We start from the raw sequence: 17,955 nt of genomic DNA, 5'->3' as shown, positions 1-17,955 counted from the left end.
GCGTGCTGGTGGTGGCTGGCAATTCATTCTCTCCTAAATGGAGAACTGGTGAGGCTGCAGCAAAGCACAGCTCAAAAAACACACACTACATCAATTTTCTCATCCTACAGGTAAGAAAAATCTGGCCTGAGACACCATTATTCACAGTCTTTTTAATGAACTCTTTAGAATAAAATAAGTCACTGATTAAAATGGTATTTACAAACTGCCCAGCTGATCACTTTACTAGGTCAGTGTCACCTATGACAGAAGTCGGTTCCACTCGCCCTATTTCCTGCCCAGGGAGTGGCATGTGATCAACTTATTACCTCACTGCCCAACCAGTTCTACTGTGAGAAGGGCTACCGGATCCTCTTCTTGACAGCCTTTGGTCATTACTCACCATGTAATTGTGGCTCTATTTCCAAACCACAGAACATTTAAAGAGACACGACAGGTGGCATTCATGCTCTAACAAGTTTTACCTTACATGTTAGAGACTCTGTACTTACCATCATTTCCTCCTGTACAAGAGAAGGGTATTTTCGGGGGTCGCAGGTATTGACATATAAACGAAACACATCAACCAGATATTATTTATAAATAAGACAGACACTAACCAGATATGGAATTAAATGAGATATACCCACCAGATATTAAGCTCCCAGAGACCAGACTGTTTCCCTTACCATTGTATTCCTGACACCTAGACTAGCAGCCAGCACACAGAAAGTGCCCAAAGGGTTTGTTGAATAAATGAAGCTTCTTGTTCTCAAAGTGCAAGTGGCTGTAGTTTATGAACACATGTAAACAATCAATATGATGAGAAAAAAATGATGGAAGAAAATTCAAAATCCTAAAAAAGTCTCTGCTTTTCATTAAATTAGCAGTCTTTCCATTTTCAAGCGTACAAACCCTTATATGGTACAGGTTGCACAACCCTTATTCAAAATGCTTAGAATCAGAAGTGTTTCAGATTTCAATTGTTTTCAGATTTTTCAATATCTGTATCACACTTACTGGTTGAGCATACCAAATCAAAAAATCTGAAATGCTCCAGTGAGCACTGCTTTGAGCATCTATCACCACTCAAAAGGTTCTGGATTTTGGAGCTTTTCAGATTTCAGATTTTTGGATTTGGGACGCTCAATCTGTCATAAAAATGGTTACCATCTACTAAGTTCTTACTGAGCATCTGACATTTGAGTTAAATGTTTCACAGACATTACTGCATTTATTCCTTCAAACAGTTCTACTATGCAGAAGAGGAAACTAAGGCTCTAAGATTGCAGAATCCAAGTCCACATTAATAGCAAACAGCCCTAGGGCAATGTCTGTATTCTGGGGACCAGCCTAATGAAAGTGGTTCCGTAAGGAAAATAATCTGGGCCTTGCATCTGGGGCAAAACAGAAGTTAGTGAAGGTCCTAAGTAGCTAAAATAAGGTAAGAGATGACTGGGGGATAAGGAAGAAAGGAACTAATTCCAAAGAATGTCAAAGAAAGACCCACTGGTATTGCTGGTAAGTAAGATGGGGGAGGGCAGACAAGATGACTAGCTGTTCTGATTAGAGGTGGCACCAACAAAATTGTTTTTAAAAATTACTCATATATGGGGAAAAGTAGCTAACATTTGAGTGCACACATCTTTTTTTTTTTTTTTAACAAATGCTCTCATTGGGCTGTGCCTGTGGCTCAATGGAGTAGGGCGCCGGCCCCATATGCCAGAGGTGGTGGGTTCAAACCCAGCCCTGGCCAAAAACTGCAAAAAAAAAAAAAAAATGCTCTCATTTAAGACTCACAATCGCTCCAGCGAGAGTGGATTATTATCATCTCTTTTATAGATAGGGAACTGGAGGATCCAGAAAGGCTTTTTAGGACCATGTCCCAGTGGTCACCCAGTTAGAAAGTGTGAAGAGCTGGAATCAACCAGTATGCCTGACCCCAGAGCCCTAGCTGTTTACCACTACACCCAAGAGGCTGAAGCTGGCATTTTAAAACATTTAAAATGAAAACCAGCTAAAAGAAATCTAATTCACACATAATTAATAAAAATTAGTTACTGTATCAAAAGCAGACTGCCTGTATTCTTAAAAAGATGATAGCCTTTATCTAGGGCATAAAAAAAATACAATTCTAATTACATATCCTCTTTCTTTAAAGTAGAGATATATGTATGTCAAGCTAACAAGCACCATTTCTGAGTTTGACAAAGATTAAGTTTCAAAATGTGAATGATCCTGGCTTTTTAGCTTAGAGAAAATCACAGAATTTATTACATTTCACTGAAGGGGGGGAGGAATCTAGGTTAGTTCACCTGCCTGTAAAAATAGATTTCTGCAATATTAAAATAGTACACTACCTCATTATCATTCCAGTCACAAAGGCTTACGTCCAGCAAGAAAGATGTGTATTCTCCCCTTTATCACAACAGGATAACTTTCTTTCTTTTTTGTTTTGTTTTTTTTTTTTTTGAGTGCGGGTCTCACTCTCTCACGAGGCTGCAGTATGGGGACATGACGGATGCCTTGAACTCCTTGGGCTCAAGTGATCCTCCTGCCTCAGCCTCCCAATATGGTATCAATTTCAATTCAAAAAATGACCATTCCCTTGGCTTGGCGCCCATAGCATAGTGGTTATGGCGCCAGACACATACACCGAAGGTGTCGGGTTCGAACCCAGCACAGGCCAACTACAACCAAAAAATAGGCATTGTGGAGGGCACTGTAGTCCCAGCTTGAGTTCTCTTGGGCTGAGGCAAGAGAATTGCTTAAGCCGAAGAGTTTGAGGCTGCTATGAGCTGTGATGCCACGACCCTCTACCAAGGGTGACATAGTGAGACTCTGCCTCCCCCGCCCCCCCCCAAAAAAGGACCACTCCCAGCACAAGAACTTGATCTCATAGACTCTTAGCCTGCTGCTCCTGAGAGGAAACTGTATTATCTCTGAAAGGCTAATCAACTCTTCCCAGGCATCCCCAGTTCTCATTAGCACTTTTAGGGGAGCTAATTTACCAAATGAGTCCACAAAAGGTTTCTTATTTTAATTTATTCCCAAGGAGATGATGACACCAAGTTGTTACCATTTGATGTTTTCCTTTTGCATCACATACTTTACATCTAAGTGAGTTCCACAAAACAGGAGCTAGTATCATCTAATGCACAGGGAAAGGAAACTGTTGCTTTCCCTTCATTACTGCAGTCTTTTGGCAGCCTTAAAGACATACTCGAAATTACATCAGCCCCACTTGAGAAAAGTTTTTGTGAGTTTACAAAAATTTCACTCTTCCTGTCTCAACAAAACTCCAAAAGCAGACAGTCATTTCAACAGGGATCTCAAGAAGTCCTGTATCACTGCTGCAAAACTTGTGTTCACAGTTTACTAAAATTCTAGCCCTTCTCTGATTTCTCTTTTCTCTGCATTAGCTCTTATATATGCCCAAAATACTAATTTAGGATACTCAGTACACACAATGTTTAACTCAGTTTTAATGCATGGTTTATCTAAAAATCGACTATCTCCATGCTAACAAAACAACGTAGCAGGTAGAAGAAGACAGACAATATAATAAAGTCAGTAGAATTTTAAAGAAACTCCCTTCATAAATAGTGCCACTTTAACAAAAAAGACAGGTGTGGGAACGGAAACATGGGAGACACAACAGAGACAAACTAAGTCTGCAGTTCAGTTACACACTTGCTTTATCACCTTTCATCTAAGCAGATGAGGCATAAATTTGGCAGGTTATGAAGGGTGAGTTTTGGAAAGTTGCATGAGTTTTGCCAAATAACTTAGATGAGTTCACAATGAGCCATCCATCCCTCAAAGATTCCTATTCTTGTTTACACAAAGATCACTGTAGTGTGACAAGAGAAACTGAGCTTCCACCTTGTTTTCTGCAAATCTTCAACTTTAGAGACTCCCCCCAATTCCAAAGAAAACGATCTCCTTTTCTTCACTTCAGCTCTGCTGACAGTCATCCCCCAAGAAACTTCTAACTGTGGGTAACCAAAGATCTTTACTGTTTACTTCAAAGTAGAGTTTCTGGTTATTTTCATTGTTATGAAATTTTGTTAAGTGAAAAAGTCAAGAGAATTGGAGGGGAGAGGAAAAAGTGAGATATGTGCAGGAGACATACCAAATATATTCAATGTATAAAAATTTAAAATCGTTCTGCTAAATTGATTAATGGAAGATAAAGGGAAAAACAGGCAAATATACCCGGGACTCAATACTTCACTTGTGGAGCAATACATTACTACTTTGAATTATGAGTGAACACTCAAATCCTGCACAAAGGGCCGCCACATTATCACTGTTGCTACTATTTCTGTGGGGCTGGTCTCTCCATCTCGGAGGTGGCAGGCCAGGATCTGAACCCGGCTCTGCCTCCCTGAACTTCATTACAGAGAGGCTGACACCCAAATCCCCAGTTCTCCAACCACTGAGTAGTTGGCAGAGCAAAGAACTCCAGGTACCTACTGCCAGAACAGATGCCGGGGTGGAGGAGGAGCTGTCTTCAATCAGCCACAGGGAGAACGAATCATGCAGCCTTGCATCCACCCTGGATGGCCCGAGAGCCCGCGAGCGCAAAGGTCCTCCCTGGGGAGGGCGGAGAGATCCGCGCTCCGGATGCGGCCTCCGTCTGTATTTTGCAGCAGAATAGGGCTCGATTCTGCAGCGTGCTCAGAAAGCGCTATTTTCGCCCACAGCCAAAATCAGCAACAGCAAATTACATTGCAAACAATGGCGAGGGCGCCTGCTCCGCAGGGCTCGAAACTCTGGAGAGGCAGCGCGCAGACGGACTTCTCCCTCGGGCAGAGCCGCTCCGCGCCTCCCGGAGCTCCGGCCGCGCTACCCGCGCCGGTTCGTGCCGCCACCCGGTAGGGCCGGGAGGAGGGGCGGCAGCCGACGCTGAGGAGGGGAGTGGCCGTCGCCCCGAGGTCAGGACCCCAGGAGACGTCGAGGGCTCCGCGCGGCGGGTGGCGGGATTCCCGCGCCTCCCCGCGCCGCGCGGCGGGCGCTCCCTGGCGGGGACGGCGGCGGAGCGCGGGCCGTCGGGGAACCGGGTGTCCCGGGCAGAACGAGGGGACCCAGCAGCGGCGGAGGAGGGGCGGACCCGCAGTCTCCGACGCCCCCTCCACGGCCCTTCCCGCGGGCAGAGCCGGGAAAGTACGGACCCCCGGCAGCAGGGCGGGGGGCGAGTGAGTGAGCGCGGGGCCGGAGCCCCACCCGCCGCGCGCCCTCCCCACGGGGCTCGACGCCCCCGCCGCCACCCAGCCCGCGGCTCTCACCCGGCTCCTGCAGCGGTGTTGCCGGCCCGGGTCCGAGTAGGTCCGGTCCACGGTGAGCGCCGTGTCGCTGCCCGGCATCTCGGCGCTCCGGCAGGGAACTTTCCTGTCTTCTGGGGCCGCCGCGCCGCGAGCCGCCCGCCGAGCTCCGGCTCACCCCGGGAGCCGCGGCCGAGGGGGCGGCGCAGGCGGCTGCAGCTGTTGCCGACACCCCCGCGGCCGCCCTGCGCCGCCGCGGGTGGGGGCGGGGCCGGAGCAAGGCTCCGCCCCCTTCCCCTTCTCCCCGCCTCCCCCTGCGCGCCCCGCGGGGAGCCAGACCCCTGTAGCTGAGCAATGTCTCTGCCTCCCTCCCGCCTCCCTCTCCTGCTGGAATTTGCTGATTCCACTCCCTCCCTCCCACACAGCCCCCTCTCTCCTCAACAGATGAGCGACATAGACAACTATTTGTCGACTTACTTGTATGTTTATGATGAGAAATGGCTTTTATGGCAAGATGTTGACGCTTGTTTTAAATGCTTCCTTTTATATTACTTTACATTCAACAGACACTTTATTGCGGGGAAGCTACCATGTACCAGACCCTGGGCCAGAGGCCTGAGATTTAAACAAAAAAAAAAGAGAGAAAAAACACGTTCCCCTCCTGATTCCACTGAGCACACAGCACACTTAAACCAAGATCCTACCGTGTTGTGTATTTTAATTTTTAGTGTCTGGCTTACTTTTTTGTTGTAAGCTACTTGATAGTATCTTTTTCATTTTAGTTTTCCTTATTCCCACCAAATGATCCCTGCCTATTTTGGAGTCTAGAAGAAGGACTGATTGGTGAACAATTACATATTAGTTACCCAAACCAAAATTCTGAACACCTGGCCTGGCTCTGGGGTGTGTACCAGTAGGAGACTGGGTTGAAATACTTAAAGTGCAGCTGTTCAGAGAGGAGCCAGAGCAGAATGCAGCCAGCCTAGAGGGGATTTGCTCTTTCCCTTCAAAGTCTTGAGGGGGGAGGTAGAGCAAGCTGAAGAAACATTCTGAGCATAAAAACAGAGGTACATTTGGAAAACTTAGAGTCATCAGTTTAGGAATCTTCAGGAACAGAAGTACAAGACAGGGAAAGTCAGCAGAGACTAACAGGGTTCTTTTAAGGGTAAGAACTTTAGCCTTTTTCTGTGGGTACCAGGCAGCTTCTGGAGATTTCCTGAACAAGGAAATGACAACGTCAGACTGGATGGAAATTTAAGGAGATGATGTATTTGATAGCAGTGTGAAGCACAGTTTAAAGATGGGTAAAAGACACTGGTTAGAAAGCCATTGCTCACACTTGCACACTTGGGAGGCCAACATGGGAGGATCACTTGAGGCCAGGAGTTTGAGGCCAGTCTGGGGAACATGGTAAGACTCCATATCAACAAAAAGTTAAAAAATTAGCCAGGCATGGTGGCACACACCTATAGTCCTAGCTACTCTAGAGGCTGAGTCAGAAGGATCCCTGAACCCAAGAGTTTGAGGTTGTAGTGAGTTGAATGCATCCCTGCACTCTAGCTGGGGCAAGGGAGTAAGACCATGTCTCTAAAAAAAAGGAAGAAAGAAGGCCATTGCAAAGATTGAGAACATCCTGAATATCCTTCAAAAGGAGATTAAGTAAATATATGATGGTATATCACTAAGCAGAACATTAGCTTCCCCGTAGCTATGGAAATATGTCTAACATACACAGTTAAGTAGAAAAAAACAATGTGCAAAATAATATATATGGCATGCTACCATTTATGTGATTATATATGCATAGCGTATTTCTGGGAGGATAAACAAGATATTAGGGAAATAGATAAGAAACTGATACCAGGAGAGGGAAGTAGGTAGTGAGAAGGCAGAGATGAATGAGAGCTCTTTTTCTCATGGTGTATGCTTTTTAAACTTGAATGTTTGTATTGTGGTCATATATTAACTATTCAAAGAATAAAATAAAAAATTTTTAAGTAAAGAGGGTAAACTTATTAAAACTAAAGAAGTAACTGAAAATCCCATATAGTCCTAAGTCATTCAAGAAATTAAATCAAGTTTTAAAATACCCACACCTACTCCCACCCCACATGCAACTATACCAGGCCCAGAGAGTTTTTTCCAGTAAGTTTTTCCAAAGCAGAGAAGAGAGATACCAAATATTGAGGGTGGTGGGAGGGAGGAGGATGGAGAACAGAGATTTTAGATAGATTGGCCAGAGGAGGCATCCATTATAAGGTGACATTTGAGCAGTGACTTGGAAAGGAGGGAAGCCAGCAATGTAGATACCTGGAAATTTCAGAGAGATGAACAGCAAGTCAGGGGCCCTGAAGCAGGAACACTTGGGAAGAGTTCAAGGAAGAGCAAAGAGGCCAGTTTTCAGTAGAAGGAGATGAGGCCTGAGACATTTCAGAAGGCTAGATCATACAGGGGCTTTTAGGCCATTTTAAGAATTTTGATTTTAGGGCAGCGCCTGTGGCTCAGTGGGTAGTGCACCAGCCCCATATATACCCAGCGTGGCAGGCTCAAACCCTGCCCTGGCCAAATTGCAACAAAAAAATAGCCGAGCCTTGTGGCAGGCTCCTGTAGTCCCAGCTACTTGGGAGGCTGAGGCAAGAGAATCGCCTAAGCCCAGGAGTTGAAGGTTGCTGTGAGCTGTGTGACACCATGGCACTCTACCAACGGCGATAAAGTGAGACTCTGTCTCTACAACAACAAAAAAAAATTTTTTGATTTTAATTTGGAGAAATATGGAGACATTTGGAAATGTTTAAGCAAAAGAGTAACATGGTCTGCCTTTTCACTTGGTGGGGAAAAAATAGATTCCAACCTTACAGCATAAACAAAACTTAATACCAGGCAGCTGAAAGACCTAAAGGAGAAAAAACAGAACTTAAAATTATCAGGAAAAAAAATCCAAAAGAATATTATCATCTGCAGTTTATAAAAAGCAGGTCACGAAAAGCATAAACCATAAGCATAAAGCAAAAGCATAAAGATTTCACATCATTAAAATTTTTAAACTCCTGCTTATGGAAAGAAATAATAAAATGAAAAGACAAGCCACAGACTGAATTTGAGCTAAAAAAAAAATCAATATGGATGAATTTCACAAACAAAAAAAGCAAGCCATAGAAAAATACTTGTAGTAAGATTCATATAAAATTTAAAAATACAGTAAAACAGGGGCAGCACCTGTGGCTCACTGAGTAGGCGCCAGCCCCATATGCCGAGGGTGGCGGGTTCAAACCCAGCCCCGGCCAAACTGCAACAAAAAAATAGCCGGGCGTTGTGGCAGGCGCCTGTAGTCCCCGCTGCTCTGGAGGCTGAGGCAAGAGAATCCCGTAAGCCCAAGTGTTAGAGGTTGCTGTGAGCCGTGTGACGCCACGGCACTCTACCCCAGGGCAGTACAGTGAGACTCTGTCTCTACAAAAAAAAAAAAAAAAAAAATACAGTAGAACCTCCATAGTTGACCATCTCCCTACATTGGCCACCTCCGTAAGTTGGCCTAATTTTCGTAGACCAGACAGGCCCCACATGTACATATCAATACAGCAGGCCTAGTTCCTTACATTGACCACCTCCAAGTGTTGACCAGTTTGTTACAGTCCCTTGGGTGGTCAACTTATAGAGGTTCTACTATATACAGAAACAACCTTTTTTTTTTTAAGGAAAATAAAACCATAATAATAAAACTACTAAGAATAGCAAGAGCATAATAAACACAAATTTTTGGAAAATATCTCTGGAAGGGAGATGAAGGAGGATTCAATAGGAGAGGAATATGGGATTATAAATACGTAATGCTCTTTCACAAATAACTATTGGTACACTGGATATATATTCATTCATTATACATACAATATTTCAGAATAATTTAAACTTTTAAAGGCAACAAAGGCTCAAGGGACAAATGTTATGGTATCATCTTTAATCCTGGAACTGAAGTTACTAGCGGGGGTATCTTCTCAAGTAAAGGAATATGATAGCACTTTTGCAGATATACAGCTTAATTTATAAATGCAATACAGTATGTTATTACTAAGATCTTTTAAAGATCCATTCTAAAAATCCATCTCTGTGTCCCCCCCCCCCTTATCTGCTTGATAGAGCTACAGGAAATAGTCTTCTCGGGTATGTGTGTGTGTGGGGGGGATGTACGTAAATAAATTTAGAAAGTCCAGTCCTAAGTGAGGTCCTTGACAAAGCAAGGTTGGGCTTTGTGGGCGGCGCCTGTGGCTCAAGGAGTAGGGCGCCGGTCCCATATGCCGGAGGTGGCGGGTTCAAACCTAGCCCTGGCCAAAAAACAAAAAACAAAAAAAAAAAAAAAGGTTGGGCTTTGTTCGCTGTGCCAATAAGCATCTACTTCCCATTCCTGTTATTATTTTTATGTTCCTTAGAAGAATTCCATCCTGGAATGCTGAACCTTAAGGAGAAGGGTGAATCAAAACTTTATTAGGCTCACTTAAATTTCAATTAACAGAGGATGTTCTTTTTGAGATCATTTAGATTTACTGAGTTACCCAAAAGCTGCTCTGCTGGGCACTCATACAAAATAATTTTTTTAAATATACAAATTAAATGGCACAAGAGCAAGCTCCCCCCAAAAGAAAGAAAACAAGCAGTAGGGATCACAGCTGGCTCTCCTTTTGGGAAGTAGAACCCTGGGGAAAACAGACCATGTCCTTTCCTTTAGCCAATGCCTGGGGTTTTGTCCAGAGAGAGGGAGGGAGAGAATGAGAGAATACATGCAGTGTAAGAACTGTGTAAGAACTGTGTTTTTCTGACACCTCCCAAAGCAAAAAGTAATGAAAAATGTAATACTGTTAAAGTAACAAATGCTGTCCTAACAGTAGGGAACACAAAGGTTCACACCTAAGGTATGAGTTAGAACTGACTTACAACATGCAGGGAAGGAGCACAACAAGGCAACATATGCTAAGCACCAAAGAAGTGAAACAGGTGATTTGAGTTGTAATGGTTTAAAGTTTGGAAATGATGAGAAAGGACTTATTAAAAGGAGTAGGATTACGCTTAACTTTTTGTGGTGCATACTGGGTGTTTTGCCTGCCTAGCATCCAGCCCTTTATTCTGTAATGGTAGCTGGATGGTTTAGATGAGGCAGACCACTCCCTTCCCCTGGATCCAGGGAATGGTGCGTGAACCATCTTTGGCCAATCAGAGTCACTGTGACTTGTGCACCTGACCAACTAAGAGCCAATCAGAGGCACTCTTGAGACTTTTGCTGCAATTGCTGGCAGAAAGCCACACCCTTACAGCAGGCATTGCTAAACTGGTACAAAGTAAGCCTGCTGCTGTGGTGGACATCTACCATCATACAAAGACAGCCTCCAGGGAAAGGAGAGCTATGAAACAGAAAAAGACTTGTTACTAAATTGTCAGAGCACTAGAGCCAGGCTTTTCCCATTATCTGCCACTGCATGATAAATCGCCTTAAAATGTTCTGACTTACAACAATTACTACCACTCATTTGCTCACAATTCTGCAATCTGAGCAGGTCTCCAAGGGAGATGGCTTTTCTCTGCTCCTTGTGACACTGGGTGGGACTTGAGTGTCCAAGATGGCTTCATTCACCTAGGTGATATTATGATGTATGTATGTGTGTATGTACATAGGGTTTTGTCCATGGTTCCTGGCTCATAACTCCCATAACCCTTGTGAGCGTTTTTTCTTATAATGTCGAGGTGCTTTAGGCCTCAGAAGCAGGCATCAGAGGTGTTCTCCTGCTCTCATTTCATCTACTCCATTCTCTCCCCAAGAATACTTCCCCTGCCTGTCTTAGAGCTGGCCATAAAGAAATTCTCAGACCTATCTTGCCTGATTGTACACAGTAGGTCATAAGACCCTCCTTTCAGAAGGGATTCTGCTCCATACCCGGAGGGGAGGAATGCTGCACAGACAGGCCAAGAAGAATCTGAACAGACAGGCTTTGTTGGGTTTCCTCATTCAGTCTAGCAGTACTAAATCACATGCTTTTTCTCCAACCACATTTCAACATGGTTGTCCATTCGTCAACCCTGCCTATCTAGTGAAATCTCCATAGAAGGCTCCAGGGTCAGAGAGCTTCTGGACAGCTGGATCCGTGGAGGCCCCTGGAGGGTGGTATGCCCAGGGAGGACAGGAGAACTCCACACTCAATCCCTCACATCTTACTCTGTGCGTCTCTGCCTCTGTAGCCTTTATAATAAACTGGTCGGTGTAAGAATTTTCATTGAGACTTCTCATTGAGTTTTGTGAGCTGCTCTAGCAAATTAATCAACCCAAAGAGAAGTTTGAAACTGGTAAGTCAGAAGTTCTAGAGGCCTGGACGTGTGACTGGTGTATGAAGCAGGGGGCAGTCTTCAGTACTGAGCCCCGAACCTCTGGGATCTGATGCTATCTCCATGTAGATAATGTTGGAATTAAATTGGAGGACACCCAGCTGGTGTCTGCAGCAGCAATGATTGCTTGCTGGGAAGGGAAAATCCCCACACATTTGGTCACAGAAGTCTTCTGCATTGGTTGTAGTTGTGGCATAAGAACAGAGGAAAAACAAGGTTTGAGTTGGTTTTTCCACAAACAACATGTCAGCTTTATAAGTAGTTAGAATAATAGGGATTGGCCAGGCCTATGTCTCTTTTCTCATATATTTATATATTTAAAAATATATATATATTTTGAGTGGCGCCTGTGGCTCAGTGAGTAGGGCGCCAGCCCCATATGCCGAAGGTGGCGGGTTCAAACCCAGCCCCGGCCAAACTGCAACAAAAACAAAAAAATAGCTGGGCGTTGTGGCAGGCGCCTGTGGTCCCAGCTGATCGGGAGGCTGAGGCAAGAGAATCGCGGAAGCCCAAGGACTGGAGGTTGCTGTGAGCCGTGTGATGCCACGGCACTCTACCAAGGGCAGTAAAGTGAGACTCTGTCTCTACAAAAAATATATATATATATATATATTTTACTTTATAGTCTCAAGTCTTCCAACTTTATAGTCTCAAGTCTACTGCTTGTTTTCTTTCTTTTGGGGGGAGCTTGCTCTTGTGCTATTTCATTTGTATATTTAAAAGAATTATTTTGTCTGAGTACCCAGCTTTTGGGCAGGGGTCCCCTCTCCAACAGGGTAGTTAGACAGGCTTCTAAGAGTGCAAAATCCAAAGCTGCCTAATCTCCTAAGGCCGAAGGTATTACTTCTATCACATTTTAATGAGTCAAAAGACCAGCCCAGACTCAAGGGGAAGAGAAATGGTTGTCTGCCTCTTGATGGAAGGATAGTATGAATATGCAGGGAAGAAATTATTGGGTGCCGTGTCGGCAGGCCATCCAGCACACCCACCATGCCTGGACAGTGGTAGGAAGCCATGGATACCCTTTCATTGCTTAAGCCATTTAGAGATGGGTTTCTGACTCCTGTGACCCAAAGAATCATGACCAATGCAACATTCAATGCTGGGTAGGAGCAGAAAGATGACAAAGAAAAGGGCAGCATATCAAGAGAAGGCAAGAGCTTTGGACAGCATGAACAGTGAACAGAACATTCTGGTTGGGCACAGAGTTCTCTCAGGCCACTTGCTAGAGCCTTCCTTGGTCAATCAGATGACCTGTGAACTATTAGACTAATTAGAATCTGTACTACTCATTTCAATTCAAAAGTTACAATAGCTTAGGTTTTAAATATTTCAGGTGATAATGTCCATGACCCCAATTCCCCCATACATACTAGATTGGAGGTTCCTAGAAGGAAAGGACTGTGCCTTCTAGGTAAGTGTGCACATTCATGACAGTTCTTAATACAGTAACATTCAATATACAGTAACATTCAATGTCCATAAAGTTCATGTGCAATTTAAAATAGTTAATTGCACACAAACTTTATGGACACCCTGTATACTTGCTGAGTAAATTAATAACTGAATGAATTCAACATTTATTAAATGTCTACTTATTTTCTAGGCATTCAGGTTTTAAAAATGACTAAGATAGCTCGGCGCCTGTAGCACAATGGCTATGGTACCAGCCACATACACCGAGGTGGCAGGTTCGAACCCTGCCCAGGCCAGCTGAACGACAATGACAACTGCAACAAAAAATAGCCAGGCGTTGTGGCCGGTGCCTGTAGTCCCAGCTACTTGGGAGGCTGAGGCAAGAGAATCGCTTAAGCCCAAGAGTTTGAGGTTACTGTGAGCTGTGACGCCATGGCACTCTACAGAGGGCGACATAGATTCTGTCTCAAAAAAAAAAAAAAGAATAAGACATAAACTTCAAGTGGTTGGAATGGGCAACATGAAAGGATGAAACTTTGCTGAATGATAATGTTACAAATTTTTGAATTCTTAGTAATTACTGAAGTTTGTGAATTCTCCGTCATCTTTTGAGGGCCTTTGCTGTGACAGGCTCTGTTTCTGGTGTTGAGAATCTTAAAATGAGTGAGACATCCTGAAGAGACATACCATCTAGAAGGGAGCAGACAATCCCCAAACCTTGCAGTAGATGCCAAGAGACGGCCTGCCAAGAAGACGAAAGGAAGTGGTCATCTCAGGAACCTCACATCCTTACCGCGTTTCAGTCTCACTGTGACATCGCAGTAGGGAAGGAGACATAGGGACATCTGCTTTTGAAGATGAAAATGCAAGCCTCTTCTTGGCTTGGTGCCTGTGGCTCAAGCGGCTAAGGCGCCAGCGACATACACCTGAGTTGGCGGGTTCGAATCCAGCCCGGGCCTGCCAAACAACAATGAAGGCTGCAACTAAAAAATAGCCAGGCATTGTGGCGGGTGCCTGTAGTCCCAGCTACTTGGGAGGGAGAGGCAGGAGAATCGCTTGAGCCCAGGAGTTGAACGTTGCTGTGAGCTGTGATGCTACAGCACTCTACCCAGGGTGACAGCTTGAGGCTCTGTCTCAAAAAAAAAAAAAAAGCAAGCCTCTTCTAAAGTGAAGGAAATGTATCTCTTTTCATATTCCAGTTTGATTTAATCATAAAGGGAAGTATTCCCCTTAGGGGATAGACTTATAAGACAAAGGTACAATCTGCTTTTTTCCTCCTAAGGATTTAAAGAGAGAGGGAGCAAAAGGAAGACTAAATCAGATGTAAAACATTTATTCTACTAGCTTGAGGTGAATGCATGCTAAGTTTATAACACACACACACGCCCCATATATGGGACCAGAAGCCTTCCTTGCCTATTGCAAATTTTAACCACCTGGTTTATAGCCAACTAAAAATGAACATTTCCATTTAATTTCTAACATAGCATATTCTTTATGACTATAAGGAAAACAATCACTGCAATTTATTCAGCATTAGCAATTATCTGGCACAGAGGCCTAAAATTTCCACTTGGCAAGATTTTGCTAAAAAACAGGAAAGTAAAAAGACTCAACTGAAACTCTGCAGGGTAGCCAACTTCCCTTCTCACACTCCTTTTTTAAGCAAACCCAATGATTTCATGCTATTGATTTCACAAGGGCAATGATGATTAAAGAGTATTTGATAGGCAGCCTCCAAGTGTTCCAGGAGATGGTCTCCAACATTTGCCTGCCCTGCAGACAAAAAACTTACGCTTTGCAAAAGACCCTGTAAGGAAGATGAAAGGATAAGATACAGATGGAAAGAAAATATTTACAAAACCACATATCCAACAAATGATGAGAATATGGAATGTATAAAGAATTTTTAAAGATCAATAATAAAAAAATTAACAATCCAATTTAAAAATGGGCAAAAGATATGAACAGACAATTCATGAAAGAGCCTATATGGATGGAAAATACATGAAAAGATGTTCAATGCCATTAGACAGGGGGAAATGCAAATTGAAAATCACAATGAGATGTTACTACATGGGACTAGCTACAATAAAAGAGAGTTATAATACCTACTGCTGACAAGGATGTGGAGAAATTAGACAATCTATACATTGCTAATGAGAATTTACAATGGTTCAGCCTCTCTGGCTATTTAGCAGGGTTTTTTTTTTTATATATAACTAATACATACAAAATACCATCTGACCTACTAACTGCACTCTTGGGCACCTAACCCAGAGAAAAAAAAACATATGTTCACACAGAAACCTATACACAAATGTTCATAGCAACTTTATTCATAAGAGCAAAAACCTGTAAACAACCCAGATGTCCTTTAACATGTGTTAAACAACTGTGGTACATCCACACCATGGAATACAAGTCAACAACAAAAAGGAATGAACTATTGAACAAACTATAATTCTAGGGAACTATGCTGAGTGAAAAAAGCATAAGGTTGATACAGTATGATCCTATTTATGTAGAATTCTTGAGATGATAAAAGTATAGAAATGGAAAAGAGATGAGTAGCTGCCAGAAGCTGGGAATAGGAAGGGGTGCTTGCAGGAGAGTGGGTGTGGTTATGAAAAGACAGCCCTGGGGATCCCGTAGGGATGAAACTATTCTGTATCTCCAGAGTGGTGGTGGACAGAACCCACACAAGGGATAAAACTGCAGAGCACTAAATATACACATGTGCACATACAAATAAGTACAAGTAAAATTAGATAAATCTGTATAAGACTGGCAGATTGCACCAATGTTAATATGGTATCTGTACTAAAGTTTTTGCAAGATGCTACCATTGGGGGAAATTAGGTAAAGAGTACACAGTATCTCTCTGTGTTATTCTTTACAACTGCACGTGAATCTACAATTACCTTAAAATAAACACTTTATTGAAAATGTATCTGAAATTTAGGTGTAATTATAGTCATTTTCACCAGAAAAACTTTGGGTTTTGGAAGCAAGTGGGAGGAGTTGATACAGAGACTTTTTCTCTAAAGATGTCCACAGGACAGCATTTCCAGGCTCTGGTCCCTGTAGAAACTAAGGAAAGACTACAGGTGTACTTATTAATGTGACCATGGATGTTGGTAGCTGGCCATGGTATATACTCCATGTTGACCACAAACAAGTTGAGGGCCAACAGTGCAGGGTCCATCACTCTTGGTCCACCAGTGCTGAGCATAGCACCTGGCACAAAGCAGTAACTCTGCAAGGTGTTTGTTGAATAAATGATTGATAATTAAGTCCTAATTTGTTGGAAGAACATATTCAAGTTCATAGATTTAGTTGAGTTCAAAACAACCCATTTACATACTTAGTTTTTACATTGTAAGGTTGAATAGAAAATTCTATAAACCCACGTGCTTTGTTCTGATTGGGGATTCCCGTATTAGTTTGAGTCTTTGTTTTACATTAGGTACACACAGATTGTAAGTGCTTTGTTATTTCCAACCTCTTGACCCTACCACTTAGAAGGAAAGACTTGTACTGTCTGATTACTGTGTACGACTCTTGGCTATCTGCTGATGCACTTTCCCAGAAATCCACAACAATGTTAGAAAACAAACATAGATAAAAATGCCTTACTTTGTGCTAGACACAGAATGTTCCATTCAGTTAAATGTGTGACTGGATTGTGACGCTGTGGGTTCCTACTTCACACAGCCACAGGCAAAGCAGTTCCCTGGGGATCCCTGGGCCCACTGCATTCTGTGCATGGCCAGCCCAGGAGAATTCTTTTTCATTAAGCACATACTGAATTTGAAGGATGAGCCAGCTACACTCTAGGAACATATTGTCCGTGAATTCACTTTGCATTTTATCAACTCACTTTGCAAGATAAGGATGGTGGGAAATGAAACTGCCAGAAAACTCTGATGTGATATTGTTTTAAATAGTCTGATCCACAATCCTATGAAAAAAGAGAATGCTGCTTGTTGAGGACTTCCTGGTCCACTCCATCCATACTCATCTCTCTCCCTTCTCTGAATTCTGACACTATCTGTTGCTTATATCACTCACAGAAACAGTCCATTATATCTGATCCTGTGCTGTTGCAGGGAGGCTGTGTGATACACTAGAGACAGACTGCCCGGAATCAAGTCTTGGCCCTGCTTCTTACTAGCAATAAAGCCTTGGTTCTTGCATTCGTAAGCTGAAGATGACAATACTACCCACTGCATACTGTTGTGGAAGAGTAAATGAGGTAATAGATGCAAAGCACTTATAAAACAAGAGCTCAGTAAATGTTTGCACAAAATGAAACCAAACCTAAAATCTGTCTGCATGTAGTATCTTTTTCTCTGTGCCAGTAAGACTTCTAGGATTTATGCTGTTATCCTGGAAAGTGTTCTATGGAGGAGGATGCACTTTATTGTCATATTATCATCATCACAAATTTTGTTAATAGACTAGGAAGAAAGTAAGAGCCTCTGGCCAAGCTCTGGGCCTGGCTCTGGACCCAGTCCTTGGCCTCCCCCTTGGCCTCTACCCTTGTTGTTCCTACCAGAATCTGCAAGTCTACAGAAGTGAGAAGGGCAGGTGCATTTTACAAGGGTACATGTGAAATTTACTAAATGTAGAATATAAATGTCCTAACACGATAACTAAGAAAATGTGGTGAAGGCTATGTTAACCAGTGTGATGAAAAAATTTCAAATTGTATGTAAAACTGCACATTGTACCCCATGACTGCATTAATGTACACAGCTATGATTTAATTAAAAAGAGAGAGAGATAAAAAGAAGTGAGAAGGGAAAACTTCCTCCTTTTACACTAACCTTCAATTTCCTTTGTTCCTAAGGCGCTAGCTCTCACATAGAATATAGACTGTTTTTACTTGTACATTTTGACCAAATAATTCTACTTCTACGAATTT

At 43.1% G+C, this 17,955-nt stretch overlaps 1 protein-coding gene across 3 annotated transcripts in view; it reads right to left on the bottom strand.

Annotated features, from left to right (window-relative positions):
• TMCC3 (transmembrane and coiled-coil domain family 3) overlaps nt 1–17,955 on the bottom strand; it is a 233,763-nt gene that overhangs the window by 63,772 nt on the left and 152,036 nt on the right. Inside the window, exon 1 of one of the 3 annotated variants that reach the window (XM_053585388.1) lies at nt 5,271–5,564. The exons of the other annotated variants lie outside the window; for them this stretch is intronic. Coding sequence (XP_053441363.1) covers nt 5,271–5,348 — 78 coding nt within the window. The 5' untranslated portion in view covers nt 5,349–5,564. Of the gene's footprint in view, nt 1–5,270; nt 5,565–17,955 lie in introns of those variants that run through there. 3 annotated transcript variants of the gene reach the window in all.

The sequence above is a fragment of the Nycticebus coucang genome, chromosome 3 (assembly GCF_027406575.1).
Source record: "Nycticebus coucang isolate mNycCou1 chromosome 3, mNycCou1.pri, whole genome shotgun sequence".
Taxonomy (NCBI): Eukaryota; Metazoa; Chordata; class Mammalia; order Primates; family Lorisidae; genus Nycticebus; species Nycticebus coucang.
The sequence above is the reverse complement of the archived record's forward strand: the minus strand, read 5'-3'. Positions and strand labels throughout refer to the sequence as shown.